Below are 18524 nucleotides of genomic sequence, written 5' to 3'. Positions count from 1 at the left end.
AGGTGGGCTAATGTTCACAGTGAGTCTTCAAACTGCTTAGCAAGAGTAGTGAGGGTGTGAGCGTGCTGCTTCCTCCCCTTGCTGGGATTTGCCAACTATCTTCACATCCAGTTTGCAAAGAAGGTGGTGCAAGGGCAGTCTTTGGCTGTACAGAAGTGGGAAAGGTGTGTTACAGCAAATGGGTAACTGAATGCCTGAGAAGAAAGTGTTCATCATGAGATCAGGGGATAAAAGTCATGTGACTTATACCTCTCTGTTCTTACATCTGGGATAAGTTTATCTTTTCCTTACATGTTTCATGACAAGTAGAAGATAGTAATTTTTTATGTTTCATGGGGTGGAAAAAGCTGTCTATGCAGCTGTTTCTATTCAGGACAATGCAGGGGCTGCACTTGGAGCCTCAAGATCTTGATGTTCTCTACAGCCAGGATCCTACAACCCCAACTTTCTAGCCTGACAAGATACTTTATTTAAAATACTGGATCTTTCACTGCTTCTGTGTGTTGGGTGTGTAAGAGAGGGCAAGACATGCCTTAAAGTGTAACTCAAATAGCTTCACAATATTCCAAAGTCTTGGAACCCCTTCATGGGATGTGCTGTGCCCAAAGCTCTGCTGTAACTAACAAAAATAATCCCAGAGCAATGTCAGGCTGCAGAGACCATTTTACAGGTCCAACTCCCCTGTATTGAATTAAAGAGAAATGCAGTTTAAAACAATTTAAAGTGAGCAAGGGATAAGCAAACCAGGGGTAAGAAAGCAATGCTACTTCTGTTCTTGTTCTCCCTCTGTTTCTGATGCTAATTCCACTCTCTCCCTGTTTTCATCCATTGAACAGTTTAAACAGCTTGTTTCACTGTGTTCAGAGGAGGCTCTTAAGAAAAGGGCAGGAAGGGATAAGCCCCAGCTGGGAGAGGGGAAGTGACACCTCAGACAAACTGGGCTGTGGTGTGCCAAGAGTTGTCTGTCCCCACAGGTCTCTCCCGGCTGTGCAATGCCCACTGCCCTTGTGCTCGACCTGACTCAAGTTTGTTGTCATGAGAGGAGCACCAGTGTCAGAGGCAAGGTGGCTGTGGGACTACCTGCTGAGAAACAGGCCAAGTGAGCTACCAGATCAGCCATGTCACCAGACTGTGCCCTTGGTTTCCTTGTGGGTGTCAAGTGACAAGAATCCCTGCTGTCTGGCTGTGCCAGCACAGCCCCGTGTTACCACCCAGCCGCGGGGAGTGAGGCACAGTGTGTACCACAGCTGCACAGTGTGGCTGCACAGATCCAGCAAGGGCACAGAAAGGAACCAGGGAGTTGGGAACATGTTCTGTTGCCTGAAGAAATGCTGGGGAAGTTCCAGGCAGCACCCTTCCCAAAACCACACCTAAAGGGGTGCTTAAGGGCCAGAGTTGTCTTGTGGTGCTTTAGCTAAGCAAACAGCCAGGTACTTGGGATGCTGAGGCTGGCAGCATCCAGAGCTGTTCACTCTTCTCTGATTTCATCTTTAGGTTTTGTAATTAACATCTCACAAATGAAGTGAAGTGATGTAGGCTTAAGATAAAAGGGGAAGGAGAAACCAGGTGTCTGTAGTCTACCACCGTATGCCAGGTAGGCTGTGCTTCCAGCAATGGGACGCTATCACAAACGCGCTGGTGAAAGCTGGCTTCGAGCTCCTGGCAGATACCTGGCTGGAGTTCAGGCCTCTGTGACTTTCAGAAGGCAGCTTCTGGATCATTTATGGCAATCAATCACATTTATAAATCATACTGTGGCAACTCTCATTATGCACGGTGCCAATCATGGGTGAAGATCTGTCCTACAGCTTTGGTCCATGCTCTGCTCTGTGACAGACTCCAGCTGAACAACGTACCTGGAGATTTCAATTTGCTTTCTCAGCTTTTTTCAGAAAGGCCAAAGTCCACAGGAACATCACAGCTCAATAGGTTATCCCCAGAGACTGCAGCAGGTGAAAGGTAGCACCCAAAGTCCAGCTTGTCTCTATGTTGTTCACTTTCTTTGTTAACTATAGAGGAAGAAAAAGAAGGTGTTCCTGACAGTAATCTAGATTAAAGCGTTGCACAGATGACACAACTACATGTAACAACTCTGGAAATACTCAGAAGAGAATCAGCCAGAAGAATTAACTAATGGGTATTGATTGGTAAGAGAAATTTGGAAGCTGCCTCTGGGCTTTAACAGTTTTCCTCACCTGTAAGAGTGTGTTGTCCCTAAATCCAAACCCTTCCTTTAGTAAAGCAGTGATGTAAGTGAGATCCATGCAGAGGAAGGGACTGGCTGAGTTGTACCTCTCCATGTTGTCACAGACTAGAGAAGAAAAGAAAAATCTCAGCAAAATAAAGCAGCTTTTATCTCCAGTATCCTTTGAACTGCCCTCAAGCCAAAGGCTACTTCATCAAGCCATCTGCTTCTATTGATGGGTATTTATGACACGTGGTGGCATGTGCTACACAGCTGCTCTAGAACACTGGAAAATAAACCACACACTACTTAGAATTTCTCTTAACTCCATCATAAGTACCTAAGTTACATAATCCACATAGCTGTTTTGGTGTGTGAATTTCTGCTCAACTGGTACCTGGCAGGGAACTGGTTATTACTTAATCTTTGAAGAGCACAGCATCATTTGTCTTCCTTGTCTGGTCCCCAAGGGCAGCTCCAGCAATGGCTCCTCCTTCTAGGTTGGCAGCTGCTTTTATCTTTTTTCTCTAACCACACATGCCCAAGGACCCAGAAGAGTCTGTTGCCCAACCAACCAGTCCCCTTGCTGCAGCCAAGTCAGGATTCTACAGAAAGCATGACAGTGACTGGGAAAGAGACTTAGACTAAGCCTTGTCTTCTGGACATACTGTTACTGCCCTGTTCTACAAGCATCAAGAGTGAAGCCCACTTCTTGTTAGAAACTGAGAAGCAGCATCTTACTACTGCAGTGTGAAACAGGAGCATGAATCTGGGATTACAGAACTGATCTCCTGCTGCTCTGAAGCTAAAGGAATGGTTTGATGGTGTTAGATAACAGCTTAGCTGTGTCCTTGGAAATAAACTCTCAGTATCCAGACAAACAAAACAAAACTCAAAGCCTCAGAGCCAAATCCCCTATTCAAAGCCATCTGAGTTTTTATTAGAATTTGGATCCTATCTTAGGAAAAAAGACAGTGCTGAAAAACAAAGTATCCTCTATACTAGAGTCTACTAATCATCATAAGGATGATCACAATTCAGAGGTAATGTCTTGCTCTGTAAACTGATGTTTTAGCCATCAGCAGCATGGTGAGGTGGGAGCTTTTTTTCCCCCTGGGAGAAGGCACAAATCTGGAACAAGTGCTCTGGAAAAAAGTCAGGGAGGGAAAGGAATACAGAAGAGGCTGTCTGACTTAACCTCTGCTTCCTCCCTTTATCTTACTAGATGAAAAAGCATTAAAGGGGACAGACTTACAGAAGTCAGCACTCCCCTAAATTCAGAGAGTTGCAGTTGGACAGAAGCTCCTGATACAGCAAATTCACTCTCTTTTGTACTCACACTTGTGAACTATCATCTCCTCTCCTGAACAGAAGCTCTAACACTTTGTTTCCCTTCACTGTTCTGCAGAACTTTCTTCTGCAACAGTTACAGGTGTTGGCTAATGAAAGCTCAGTAATGTGACAGGGAAGGTGTAAGTGGCATAAAGGTTAAACAAACTCATTTTTAAAAGTCAACCTCACATTATGAACTGCCTATAGACATTCACAGGTTTGTCATTTCTCATCCCCACCAGTTTCCCAAGGCTCATAGCTATTACCTTCTTTGGCTTTTCTTTCAAAATCTTTCACTTCCAGAACGCCTCCCTGTTCATAATCTGAAAAGGAAGAGGTGAGAAAACGTCATCACAGTCCTAAAACCCTTTGTGTTCTATGCCTAAGCTGACAAGAGAGCACGACTCAGCGATGCTGGGCTAGGAGTGGGGTCTGCTGGTAACAGAGGACAGAGCTGCAAGTATCACTGGAGCTCAGAACACGAGTCTCATCTACTGAACTCTGAACATCAGACTGCACTGATGGTTCTCTGAAGGCATTTCCTGCATTTCCTCTTTCCAACACCTTTCCTTTCCCTTGCTCCCCATGGCTCCAGCCTCCAGGGTTCCTCTGTCTACTTTGTGGTTGACATGCTCACACATAGTACGTTATCCCAAACCAATTTACCAATTAGGTTGGTGTCAGCTGCACGATCATAGTAATAGGAGAAAGCGTAGAAGGAACTGCCACGAATCTCATCTGGTTGGTGAAGTTTCCCTTTGACAACCTTGAGCACTTCCAAGTAGCAAGGCTTGAACCCTGTTTCTCCTGTTGAAACAAGCAGAGATGGGGTGAGCCCAAAAACACACATCCAGAAGGCGGAAGACTCATCAGCGGCAGTAGGATGAAATAGGGACAAAGCAGAAATGAAAGCATGAGAAGATGTGAGCAGAGTTTAGATATCCTTTCCATACTCCTGCATGGCTCTCCATGCAGGCAAGGACTCTAGATCACCCTCATCAAGTGGAACTGGTTAGAGCAGAACAGAGGAAGGTATGCTGCACACACTAGTGTAGGTCCATGAAAAAAACTTTCCCCTCCTCAGGCAAAACTCCCATCGTTACATTCCCTGGTCAGCAGAATCTCATTTACCTTTGCTGCCACCTGCTAGATAAACCCTTGCTTTCCCTCTCCATTGCCACTCTACACATACACATAAACTCAGCTCTTGTGATCCCCACTGTAAAGCAACAGCAGCCACCAACGGGGTGTTCTCCTTGAAGCTGCTACTATCTGTTCTAGTCACTGATGGCAGCAGCTTCACCCTCTGTGTGCAGCGTTAGGGATGGTATCATAAGAAACAGTTCCACAAGGAGGATACACCTTGCCCTGTCAGTTACTCCTAACACAGCCAGAGTTGTTGCACTGAGCTCAAAGCCTCAGAAAATAAAAAAATATCTCTTATTTGCACAAATAACTCTTAGTGTTTCCTACAACATTGGTAATAAGAGATCACAGAGAGTGATCTCAGAGCCCAGCTACTCTTATCACGCCTGAGATTCTTCTTTGGATCTGTCAAAAGTCCCCATCTACAACTGGACAGGTATCCTTCATAACCCAAGGTAACAAACAGGGTATTTGCTGAGGAAAAACTCAGTTCCTGAAGACAAGACTCATCTTACAAGAATAAAGAAGTCTCCTTAATTTACCTTCTTTGTTGCCACCATACCGGTACTTCACCCCCCCGAAGTGCCACTCCGCCTCCAGTTGCTTTGGCAAACAAGAACTGCGGAACATTTGTCCGTCCACAGCTGGAACGAAACCAGAGGAGAGAGTGAGAAAGGATGAAAACTAACAGTTATTGATCAATGTGCAGAACCAGAAAAGAAGGGGCCGAAAGATCTTCATTGGGTCTTTAAGTAAAAGTACAGAATGGGAATGGGTAGGTGCTGCCCAGACTGATGATGAGTTCAGGACCGGTCTCAGTCTGGAAAATTTGTGTCCATTTTGTCCTGCAAGCTGCAGAGCAGCTGGGCTTGTCAGCTGCTAGTGAAAGGCAAGTGGAAGCAGAGTATCTGGACAATGGCTGCTCACCACAGAAGACAAGAAACAAGAGCTGATTATTTAAACACACAGATCCACAAACCCTAACGAACAGCAGGTAGCCAAGACAAACAAAGCGACTGAGCAACGAAGACCAGTGCTCCTAAGATGCTGATCAGTGGTCACTGCAGGATACACTGAGTTGACCCTTGAAGGGTTCAACCAGAAATACTCTAACTGATAAGAAGAGAACACGCTGACAGCAGCCAGGTCTCACAGAAATAGAAGACTCACAGAATGGTTGAGGACAATTATGGGACTGCAAAATTTATTATGGGGTGTTTAGGAGAAGGTTCAGTGGCAGGGAGAGGGGAAATCAAGGGATCAGGGAGATGTGAGTGTGGCAATATGGAGGGGACGATAGAAGGTGGCAATCAGCAGCAAGCATGCAGTGGGTCAGTATGCTTTTCTGGCCCAGCCTTGTGACCAGTCATGGCAGACTCTGCTACCTTCTCCTGAAAACCCATTCCCAGCTATTTTTGATCTGAGTACGTTCCAATAATTAACACAAGTCCATCTAGCTGGCAATTAAGAATCCAGAGTGAAAAGACCCCAAGTCCTGGCCAGAGACTGGCCAGAAAGCCCAAGGTCTGGCCCTGAAGACTGGAAGGACTTAAGGTCTGGGTCGGAGACTGGAAAGGCTCAGGAACGTGAGTGTGCATCCAGGTGAGCGAGTGAGGGCCTGGAAGCTCGACTGGTCAGTGGATACAGCAGCTCTGGGGGGACAGAGCAGGCCGGGCAGATACCAGAGACACCCACAGAGTGGGTTTGGCCTAAGCAGCAACCCTGAGGGAAAAGGATCTGTTCCTCCTGCTGGTGGTTCTGTGGCGCGGCCTGTAACGCTGTGTGCCCGCAGCTGGCCGTGCCTACACGGTGCCCTGCTGGAACCTGCACTCAGCCCCACACTCCTGGCTCAACCTGGAAACAGGGGAATGTGGCTGTCTCACAAGCCAGCTCCTTGACAAGCAGTAGCCTGTTTCCAGCCAGATCTATGCCAGAAAAAAAAACATAGAAAAGCACAAGGTACGGAGGTGAAGACACGGGAAAGGGGCTGCTGACACAAGAGTGTGTCTAACCATCTCCTCAGACATCTCAGCTGTTTTACCACAGGAACATACCTTCCACATTCAAAGCTCCGAGTGTTGCTAGTCTGGCAGCTTTTAGTCCAAACCCCAAATAGCTGCAAACAACAGACATTACAGCTTTAATTCTTGCACGTCTGGTATGCTTCACCCATTGCCTCTTCCTAAATCCTGGAACACCCAACCCAAATTTCCTTCCACTGCTTCCCATGGGTCTCCCCTCTCTTAAAACAGAGGGTTCCCTTTGCCAGAACAATTCCAGCTACCAAAGGAGTGACACAAGCCCAAGAGAGCTGTAAAATGATGGTAAATCTAAAACTGCAGATAGTGGTTAGAGATGATGTGACATTTCTACGAGACATTCATGAAAAGCAAAAATGCAGAGTCCTAAAAACAAGGGAGAGAGATGGCTACGTGAGGAGCACATGAGGAACAGGATGGCTGTTCTTATGTCACACACGTAGGACTACGTGCTCTTAGGGCAGAGCTATCAGAACTGCATAACCCCCCACTGAATGGGAGCTGTGCCTTTGTGTGATTCACCTCTGCTTGACTCCACAGATCACCCCTATGGTCACTACAAGTTAGGATGTGAACAACAGTCATGGGAATGTCATTACATGTTGCTGCCTTTGGCAAGGCAGCTAGATCCAAAACCTGTTACCCTTTCATTCCCACCTCTGTGCTTGGCTGCTTAGCCCTTTAGTCACGTCAATACAAATGTTTGCAGAACAATCAGAGTTCAAACTAACCTCCAGCTCCCTCATTTTTAGGAGATGATTTTCAATCCCAGTTATTTTAAGTGATCTAACGGACCCTGTTGTTGAATGCAGGAATGTTACATCAGTAAATGTAAGCAATAGGAGAGGAGGGCTTTAAGCCATCTTTGCTGTCCAGTAAGCATACTCTGTAACTGACTTAGATGATAATCTTCACCCCATTAGTGAAGGGCTGAGACCAACTGACTCCTGTACATGGTTGACTTCTCATTGGGACTAAGTCAGGCATGTAAACTCTCTGTTTTTCACTGCAGATACCTTAGAAACTTGTTAGCTTAACACAGGAAGCACAGTTCTACTATTCCAGGCCAAGTATCCCCTCCAGTTGTTTCACAAATCTGTGGTGCTCCATGGTCTGTATCAGCTGCCTGTAATTCCTTGGTTTCCATCAGTCTAGGTTTTGCTTTCTGTCCTGTTGCTGATGAAATGTGCCATATCAAACTAGGAAGGCAAAGTCTTGAGAAGGTCCTCTTTCCAAATCTCTGACCAGGTTTACTTCTGACTACTATCAAGATACCCACCTTCCTGCTTGGTACAGCATATTTGCCTTGAATCCAGTAATAAGAATACTCTTCCTTAAATACAGCGACTCATCATGCTTCCTCTTCATCTGACAGGCTACTATTCCTTTGCAGTGATACTAACCACGATCCCACAATGTTTCCAGTCAACTCATGTCATGCTCCACTAATGTTTCAAGCAGATAAAAAATAGTAAAGGAGTCATGGCCCCAACATCTGGGTGACAGGGCCATCTGTGGTTTGCTCGGGGGCTGCAGAAAGAATGATTTCCCCAGCTGAGACAGTAGCCTTTCTGCTACTCACCTGTGGGTATAGAGCTTGTAGGTGCTGTTAAACATTTCAAATGAGGTAAGAAAATCCCCAGGAGTTTCCTTCAAAGTTTCCTAAAAGTTAAGTAAAAGGAGAAATCTTTTAATTTCTATTATGCAATAGAAACACAACCAGCTTTGATGTAACATCAGATAGGCCCACAGAGTTTACAGCACACTCATCTGATCTGCTTTGAAAACAAGGAACAGTTTTGCAATGGTGCCCACTGCAGTGATACCCGCTGCTCTTAACACCAAGTTAATTGGTATGCATCTTCCTGTGTGATGTATAATGGGGAAGCACAACAGATCAGGGTGGAAATACCTTCTAACACAGGATACCTGAAGTTTTCAGAGTACTTATGTGCTAGTCTGCATATACAGGGTCCCCATCAAAAGTCAGCTGTGCTAGAAGCACTATGGACTTCTGCCACTCAGACCAGACATCTCAATTCAGGAACTCAGAACAAATAAAAATGCAAAGTAAAAGCACAGGCCCCATTTTAATGAGGTCAAATTTCTTGCTGATACTCAGGGAAACGTGGTGACCACTCACTCCCAGCCTCAGGGCTGCTTTACCTCCTGGTTTAAGTGCTTTCCTCTACATTAACCTCTTGCATCACCACCTCCAGTTTTGGAGTCTTCCCTCTGTGTGCAGCCCTCCTCCACTGGTAATCAGTCCCTATTCTTGCCAGACTGTCAAACTCTTGTAAAGCTGAACCAGTTTAGGGCTCATTTACTGTTCCTTTGCTTCCAGTCCCCAAGGTCTCAGTCCCATTTTTTGTCTTTCCTCTGCTTAGTGACCTCACTCTCCCATCCCCTCTTGCCCCCATGCATTCCTATCAGACACTCACTGTTACTCCAAGCAAAGCAGCAGAGCCTGAGAGAGGAGTGAAGCTGCACAGTCCCTGTAGTTATCACTCAAGTAACCCAATATGGCAAGAAACCTCAAACAGATCTGGAACTGGGGAGTCTGAGGCAGAAGCCTGCTGGAAGCTGAAGGAGACTTGGCAGTATTCAATTTGAGTTTCCCAGGCAGACTTTCATTGGAAAGTCAGTCACATCCTTGACCCAACACACCCAAAAGACCCTGACTTATTTTCAGTTCTGTTCCTAAACCTTATGTCACCAAACCTTTTTGAAAAGGAGAGAGCTTAAAAAAATTATATAATATATATATGTATTTGGACAAAACAACTTACTTTCACAATACAGAATCTCACATCCCTTCCAAAAGAGGCAGGCACCAGACAGACAGTTTTGGGAGGATTATGACTGCTTTTTAGTTGCTTACAGAAAGCATAACAGTACCTGAAAACCAGCTCCACACAGCTACCATTTGCTGGTCATCTCTATTTCATTCATGAGTGTCTTACTGCTACAGTATGTTGTTCAAAATGAACACAAGAGCAAACGTGTGACCTCCTCAGACTGCGGGAAGGGGTGAGGGAGACAAACCCTCTGCAAACCAAAGGGTGAAATCATCTAACTCTGTTGGATAGGGAAAAACTCTTCACACTGACCTCTGTACGTGCTTTTTTGGTATGAACTGGACAGTACAGGTGAGGAGCAGACGTGGCATACAAGCAGGCAGAGCTGACTTTGACTCCACACTGCCCTACTAATTCGCATCATCCATCCTGGTGAGTAGCAAACCCTCGCAGCCTTTTCCTGCTGGACTCTAAGGAGAAGTTTGTAATCCTGAGCTGCTGTTCAGCCTACTTCACAGCTCTATTTATTCTCCAAACCCCTGACACACAACACCCTTTCCTGTTGGTCCAGTGCCCACTTCGGCAGGTGTTATCAACACAAAACAGAGGGCAAGCCCAGAGTAGTTCAGGCTTTGCAGCACAGGATAAGGTTGCACGTCATGCTGCAGCATGACCCACCACTGCAGAATTAAAACATCCTGATATGAAAAACATGTGTTTTGCTTTCCCCAAACACCCTCTGAGAGCCTCAGTTTCTGTCAACAGAAAATGTTTACTAGAGGAGTCCTGCAGAAAGAGGGGCAAAACCAGCTCCATGATTCCAAGGTACAGAGTGCTAGTGACCTTCCAGTAGCTGTGTCGTTGTCCCAGGCAAACTTCAGACTTGGGTCCCAGTTCAAAATGTTTCTAAAGAGCTACAGAATTCCTGACAAATCCAGGAATTCCAGGGGAATTCTCAAAGAAAAATAAGAAGAAATGGATATGGAAACAGAGAGGGGATTGGCTGTGCTATTATAAAAGACGTTTGCCCCAGGAGATACACCCCTCCACCCCACCTCTTCCCCCCCAGTTTGTCAGAATCTACAATCAGATTGGAATGGGGAGTCCAAAAAAAATAGATAACTCAGAGCAAACCCCACATTTCTCCTAATATGCAAGAATATTTCCTGGAAGTGTTCTACAAATGCAGAATACAAAGTAATCATCTGCATGAAGGGGGCTTTCCCAGCCTGGGTCTAGAAAACAAAAGTTGTTTCTCTTTGGTTTTACCCATTTCCATGGTTTCTTTTTTTTTTCCATCGCTATCCAGGCTCCTTTGTTTGCAAGTGCCTGTCAGCCAACTGCTGATGTGAAAGGGAACAGAAATACAGATGTTCTGCTTGTGCCAGTGCTGACACAGTGACACCAGGGAGCATAGCAGCGCTCAGGTCTCTCCCCCACTGGCCTTGCAGCCCTAAACCCGCACACTTGTGGCATCTCCTCACCTCAAACCGGGGCAGGAACGTGATTTGGGTTGAGGCTCCTCCCAAGTCCAGAGTCCCAACAGTGTGCTGGTTCCGGCCAGACAGCTGCCCTGCAAACAACATCAACACAGGTGTTAAAACGTGGGTACCACATCTACGTTCAAGCAACCGACAAGTCACCACATTGTCACAGCTCCTTCTTACTACAAGTGTGCTTGCTCTCCCACGGGAACACACTCTGCTTTAGTACTAGTGGGGAATGAAAGCTGAACATTGCAACAGAGGAACTTGGGGTGATCACCTCCACAGAAGAGACTCGAGTTCATAATTAGAGAGAAGTTACACAGAATTAACTACCTGTCAAGAAGTTCACAGTGATCCACGCTAAAATTCCTGCAAAAAGTGGAAAAGGAAAAAAAAAATGTCACTGCTGAACACTCCCACAACCTCCTGCCCATCCTCACCACCCCTCCACATGGTATTTATTTACCTGGAATGCATTACTAACTTAACATAACTGCCCCTACCTCAGGGATTGATTCCAACTTACAGTTAAGTGATATGATCAATTAATGACTCTTTAAAATCTCCTAAGATGGGATAGGTGGAATCTGTGTCACATCCATGCAACAGCAGCATGCACAAGTCATGTATGTTATCCAAACAACACACCAAGAAGTAACGAGCAAGGACACTGCACATGTTTCCTTGGGAACTTCCCCCTTCAGCAGTTCAGTTCAATCTGAAATTCCAATTTCAATCTGAAAACTGCACACACATCACTCTGCAGCTCAATCCTGTGGGCTCTGTAACCACTACAGACCCAGCAGCAACCAGTACAACACAAACTCCTCCTCTCTGGCTCCAGCAGCTTGCTGGACACTGGCATGATTCTCAGCCAAACACAGGCAAACTGGTGACAGGAGAAGAGTTGGGATTTTTAAATAAACCTTGGCAGGCTGCACTGTGTCCTGTTAGGCCTCACTGGTCCTGCTCCCTGTCAGCACAACACTCCTCCCTGCTATACAGCCCACCCATTACCCTACTGACGTGCTACGCATTGCTCTGTACTTCAACAAATACTTGCAGGCTTTGTTACTCCTCCTTTTCTCCTAGCCCATATGGACAGATTCTGCTCCTTAATCTGCCTCCATTTATGAGTTAAGTGTTGTGATAATTCATCTGCCATTCAGAATGAAGGTAAGGTCACAGATGGCTCTCTTCAGGCGTTCACACAGAAGGATTATTACCTCCAAGGCAGTATGGCTGGGTATGGAGCCACTGTTACAGTGCTCTGCACTGCAAAACCATCACTCACTCCAAACCTACAACAATATATTTCACCTTTTCTTGTAACTTAGGTTACTTCTTTTGCTATTTTACTAGCTGCCTTTTTCCCATCAGCATATTTTTAATTATTATCATTTAGTTACCTGATTTTTTAATACTTGCCAATTCTTCCTTCTCCTCTAATATTCACAGTGCTTCCAACTTTAACCCCAAAATTGATGAGCTAATCATAACACTTTATTTTTAATGCTGGTATTGCAGAACTCACCAGGCACTTTCCATAAGCTTCCTAGCTTGCATATATACTGTCATGTAGCCTTTCTGATATGGACACCATCTTTTATCCACCCATTCCCACTAGCAGGCTTCAGCCAACATACTTATTTCTGAGAGGTGATTCTCTTCTGGGACCTCAGAAGGTTTCAGATGAACCTTTGTCTAGTTAACTCATGAATCTCTTTGTGTATCTGCATTTGTAGCCTGACAGATGACCAAGTAATCAACATCTCCTAGGAAAATCAGGATTGTGTTGTTTCAAACAGGCCTAGAAACCTTTTATTTCCCCTCCCTCAGTTTAGCAGCCATTTCTCTTTCTCTCTCACATTCATAAGATCTCTCTGCCCCCTGTTTCTCTGCTTTCCATTTGTTCTCCTCTAAAGCATACCTTCATAAGACCCATCCATGATGCTAACGCTGTCCTCAGGCACAAGAAAAGGTGATTCCTCAAAGACTTCTCTCACCTGAAGAAAGAAATAATGATGAGATTCCTTGGTCTTAAGAGTCTTGTTCTGCTTTGAGACTGATAGAGGAGGTTTTATTTTTCAGAGCAGCAGAAAGTAAGACAAGCATATGGAGCAGACAATATCCTTCCTCTTTCAAGGCCAGGAAAGAAAGAAACAAGTATTGTAGGTCTCTCTCCCCATGTCTTCTATCCATATCACAACAGAGGACTTCAGGACCATACAAGAAAGTCTGCAGTTTCATACTATCATGGGATTACAGTCGCTTTTCACAGCTGGAATTCTCTTATGCTAAATGGCATGGAGAACCAAGTCAGGCAAGATGACAAAGGGAGAGTGGGAGTAGTGCATCCAAAAGATCTGGGTGTTACCTCTAAGAGCAGAGCCTGAGCTTTCTCATCTGACAGCAAGCGCAGTCCAGCTGTGGCTTTTAACACTACTGGGGTCTTCTTCCAGAGATGAGGTGGCACAGCATCTATGGCCATGTCCAGCAATTTTTTGACAGTTTCAGCACCCTAAAAGGAAAAAAAAAGATGATTTTCTTACAGCTTTCTCCCACAGGCCAGCAGAAATTAAATTGGGCCTCCCAGTTGCTCCCCACCAGCACTAGTGAAACCAGTATTCAACATCAGAAAACACCTCACCCACACCCAAGATGAACAGAAAAAACTGTGCTTAGACATCTCGTTACAACCTTGAAGTGAATGCCTGGATTGGAAGGAAGGGTGTCTTCAGGGACAGATCTTATGTGGCAGAAATTTAATTGCTTAGAGAAGTTATTTCTTGGAAAGGATTGAGGGAAGTGAGGGAACCAATTACCTAACAAACCTGAACATCTTGCAGTATGGTGAAACTAAATGGTATAAGTACTGACTGAAGCTACCAAAGGCAGGGGGAACGTCTGTACATGTCGCTAGATGCAGTGTGAGAATCCCAAGTGTGTCCACAGCAAGCAGTGTGATTTAAATGCCAGCAGTAGAATGGTTACAGGCATCACTGCTGGACTCGTGGAAACTGCTCTGACAAACACAGTTTCCCATTTGCAATGAACATTCTCCCACAAAATTGCTAGAAATTCATTTTGGGGTGAATTCAACTCCTTTCCTCCCCAACAAAAAAGACAATTTAATGAAATCATGGGAGATCTCATCAAAGTTTTAAAAAATATAAAATCCAAAAGCCACTCACTCTTCCATGAAGTTCCACACTCAAATTCCTGGAGCTCTGACCACTAGTGAGGAGGATGAGAAACCAGAATCTCCCTCTACGCTCACCCCCACCTCCCAGACTGCTGAAGCACACAAGGTGAAGTAGCCAATCTATCATTTTCCTGGCAACTCCTTTAGCTTGTGAAAGAGCTCACTGTCAGTACAGGGCATCTGGAAAATGGCATCTTACTACAGGACCAGCCCTGTGTCTCCCATCAGGATTAGTTCAGTGCTCTCTGCTCAGTTGCTCACTTCTGACTCCTGACCCAATAGTGTCACAGAACGAGTGTGTGCTGGGCACAAATTCACAGCACTCCCATTTGAAAATAAAGAGGATGGAACCTAACTTCAATTTCTTATTAAAATTATACATTTGTGTATTAATTAGGATGGGACTGTCCAACTGTGTTAGGAAAAAACCCTTATATAGACAAAGCAAGGAAAGTCCTGAGGCAGTAGAAAAGTAACTTTCTGTACCTAAATAATTATTCAGCTAAAACTATTGGAACTGAGCATGACTGAAGCACATCCTACACATCCCTGAGCACTAGCTTCCAAGCTACAATTCCAAAAACAAAAGCAAAGAATCAAACTAAACAAATTATTGCAAGTCTGAAGACAGATAAGAAGCACTGAGAGAAATATTAAGGCCTGACTTAACCTGCTAAGTGCATCTTTATTCTTCACCTTCTCTGTGACTGCTGAATAAAAACAAACTTTTTCAAATCTGACTTTACACACAAAAACAATTAAATGTGTTTAGGAGTCAGAAAAATGAACCATCTTTGCTTGTCAGTGTAACTTAACTACACAAGAAAACCCCTGCAGTCTTCACCCCTTACTCTAAGCTAAACAAATCGAACCAAAAATACACTTATTTTGAGAATTTCAACCCAAGAAAAAGCCAAGAGAATTATTAGTAAATGAGACAGGAGTATATACTTACTCATACTTGGGGTACCTATAAGGGAAATAAACATTGAATATGGTTGCTACAGTCTCTTTGTCTTTGAAACTCTCAAAGACATATACTCCAGTTATGATATATATTATATATATTTTATATATATATATATATTTAATTATATATTATATAAGTAAATGATATATATGTATATCATTTACACAATTAATCAAGCCCTTGTTCCCCTGATGAAACATGTAAAACAGCAGCTCCCATTTCACCGTGTAGAAATGAACTTCCAAAAGCAGAGGAACAGGTTTAGAGAGCCAGCAGCAAAACCTTTACATTTGCCCCTGACTCTCCACAATTAGAATTAGTAACACTTGAACTGCTTGGTAGAGTCCAACTGATAGTAGAAGCCAGCCCAACTGACAGGGGGGATGGAGGAGAGCCTTACCTTTTCAGGCTGATCAGCATACGCGGAGAGACCTGGCTTCACAGACTCAAAGATTTCCCCTTCCAACTCTGGAAGGTTTTCTGCAGGAACAAAACATTAAACAGTCAACAACTGGAATTTTGTTTCCCTTTCTTTCAAAAAGGTGGCCTGCAACCCCTGTAAAGCAACTGTCCTTGGTTTCCCTTGCAGGCAGTACTACACCCTCCCAAACCAAGCACTGCTCCTTCACTTCAGGAACATACCTAAGAGAACCTTGTAGCCCTTGTAGCCTCCAAGTTCACACACATTTTTACCAAGAACACCCTGACACAATCAGAAGTATGTTCATTTTGCATTTGGAAACAACAGTGAGTTGTAGCAATGTGGTATGAATGTTGCCTAATCTTAATAAAATCCCTTTCTGTCCCCAAGCTACTTGTGAAATACCAATTGATATTCAGACACACAGAGTCAATCCTGATCATCTTGAGGTGATTCATCCAACTCACAAACACAGAACAGAGCTGACTGGGCTCAGCCTGGCTGCACAGCCAAACCAGCATGACCATGGCCCTCAGAGGAGGGCCACAAGGATGATCAGAGGGCTGGAGCACCTGCCCTACAAAGAGAGGCTGAGGGAACTGGGCTTGTTCAGCCTGGAGAAGAGAAGGCTGCGGGGGGACCTCATTGCAGCCTGCCAGTACCTGAAGGGAGCTTATAGGCAGGAGGGGATTCGACTTTTTAAAAGAGCAGATAATGGCAGGACAAGGGGGAATGGACTAAAGCTAAAGGAGGGAAGGTTTAGATTAGATATTAGGGGGAAGTTTTTTTACAGAAAGAGTGGTGAGGGGCTGGAACAGGCTGCCCAGAGAGGTAGTTGATTCCCCATCCCTGGAGGTGTTCAAGGCCAGGTTGGATGGGGCCCTGGGCAGCCTTGTGTAGCTCCAGGCCTGGAGGTTGGTGTCCCTGCCTGTGGCAGGGGGGTTGGAGCTCTGTGATCCTTGGGGTCCCTTCCAACCCAGACCATTCTATGATTCTATGATTGCTCGCAGAGCAGCTCGGGTCTAGAAGCTGCCCCTGAGTATTGCACATGACAAGTCTGGCTGGGTCCATCAGAGCAGGAGGGTTATATAAGTCCTTCCAAGCTAAGGATGAACTCACATGAAGCCACGAGGGCTGATTAGCTGAGTCCCATCAACCAGCCTTCAACCTTTGCCGCTGTGCTGGCTCGCTGTACCCAGGCTAATGCACTCACTTGAATCCTGTCACATATGCAGCTGGCTTGAGTACCTCTGCACTGTGTCAGCAGCAGACAGACACTGCAGCGTGGTGCATCTGTGTGCAGGGTTTCTGGGAACCACTCAGACCTCTGGTGCTTTTAACTCCTTAATTTGCTGATTTTAATTCGCTACAAAATGTGACATAAACACACACAGAACTTAAGCACCTCTTTACTTAATTCAAGGTAATATATAACTTAATAAATAAAAGTGCAAGCCTCTTTTCAAGTTTGTGAGACATTCCTTTAAACAGGAATCTTTGGAAGGTCAGAACTCTCCAGTATACCCAGAATTAAACCCCTGAGTTTCAAAAGAACTGCAAAAGAGGGAGTTTCACAGCAAAACACTACCACAAATGGGCAATAATTGTCTGCCAGAGGGCCATTTGAAGGACAAACCTAGAAACGTTTAGTTGTTCCTAAATGCTGTGTTGGGGAAAACCCCTCCTTTGGGAAACTGGAACCTGAGTGTCGCTACTCCAAGTGCACAGACTGACGTGGGGTCTTACCTGGGCTCTTCTGCACAAAGGTGTAAATGTGAATCCGGGTTCCAGTGCTTCCTGCATCAAACATTATGCCATAAAAAGTGTTGTCTTGGGCATTTATAGGGCACGTGTTAGGTGGAAAAAAATCTTGAAACCACATCTGCCTGTTTGAATGTGAAAGAACAAAGGACAAAGAGGACAATGCCAGTGCTAGGAGGATGAGGAATCTGGAAGATGCCATCCTGACAGGACCCCTTAAGGCAATCAAGCATGGATCAGCAATCGCAGAGCTGCAGTAGGTTCTGTAGGAAAAACAAACAAAAAACAGGAATGGAAATTACCAAGAGCCCTCTCCTTAAAAAGTCTGTAGGAAATAAAAAGTAATTAAAAAAAAAAAATCAGTCAGTACAAGTATTTTCTGCCCTTTAGATGTGAACTGCTGCACTTACTGCTACAACTCCATCTAAGTGATTTGCTCTTTCAGAATAAAAGTTTCTCCATTTCCCAACCACAGAAGAGTTAAAGGAATCTGCTTCCCAGGATTTCTGGTTCTGACTTCATTTAGACAATATTTTTTTCCCTCTGATTTGGCTTGAAGGTTCTCAACATTTACAGGCCCCAGAACATCCAAGAAGCCTAAATGTTATCTGAAAAGAGGCCTCACCAAAGGGGAGCTCAGGGCAGAACTGCTTTGCCCTAACATTTGCCCATGAGATGCTGTAGCAGAACACAGTGTTATTCAGTCATGAACAAAGAGAATTTCATCTCAGGCTAAGAACAGCTGCTGGAAGAGATCAGGGCACAGAGACAGCGATGGCATACCCTTCCAGCAGCATCCTTGTCCCCAAGGAAAGCCTGGGCTCTGCCTCTCAGTATTTTCCATATTTCTCCACACTTCTTGGTTCTGTCTCTTTTTTTATTCTTCATTATTGTCTCATGACACAGTTTTCATCTTCAGAATTAAAAAAAACCCCAACCAATAACAAAACCCCACCACCTTCTCACATCTAGGCCAGCTGCCCTCACCACTCAGGTTGCTTACACAGCTTCTAACAATAGCTTCTGTAAGCCAAGGCCCCAGAGTTGTCTGGTGCAGCACTGGATATCAAGATACAACTACAACTCCTCTCTCTTAGCATGTATGTCTTTGCGTATATTTCTTCCTAAGAACCACTAATAAAGGGTAGATTTGGGCAGAGAACTGATAGGGTTCATCAGG

General features: G+C 44.8%; 1 protein-coding gene across 1 annotated transcript; it reads right to left on the bottom strand.

The window, feature by feature from the left end:
* Positions 1-1690: 1690 nt before the first annotated feature.
* Positions 1691-17767, bottom strand: ENTPD5 (ectonucleoside triphosphate diphosphohydrolase 5 (inactive)). Its single transcript, XM_084262943.1, has 14 exons — positions 17755-17767; positions 17330-17607; positions 15563-15642; positions 13365-13508; positions 12918-12993; positions 11321-11356; positions 10985-11073; positions 8285-8364; positions 6718-6779; positions 5206-5307; positions 4184-4324; positions 3784-3840; positions 2196-2311; positions 1691-2009 (listed from the first exon to the last, which is right to left on the bottom strand). Exons 2-14 carry the CDS (start codon positions 17544-17546, stop codon positions 1923-1925), a joined length of 1287 nt encoding a protein of 428 aa, XP_084119069.1. The 5' UTR covers positions 17547-17607; positions 17755-17767; the 3' UTR covers positions 1691-1922.
* Positions 17768-18524: the final 757 nt, after the last annotated feature.

Source organism: Gallinula chloropus (genome assembly GCF_964237585.1).
Source record: "Gallinula chloropus genome assembly, chromosome: 4".
Lineage (NCBI taxonomy): Eukaryota > Metazoa > Chordata > Aves > Gruiformes > Rallidae > Gallinula > Gallinula chloropus.
The sequence above is the reverse complement of the archived record's forward strand: the minus strand, read 5'-3'. Positions and strand labels throughout refer to the sequence as shown.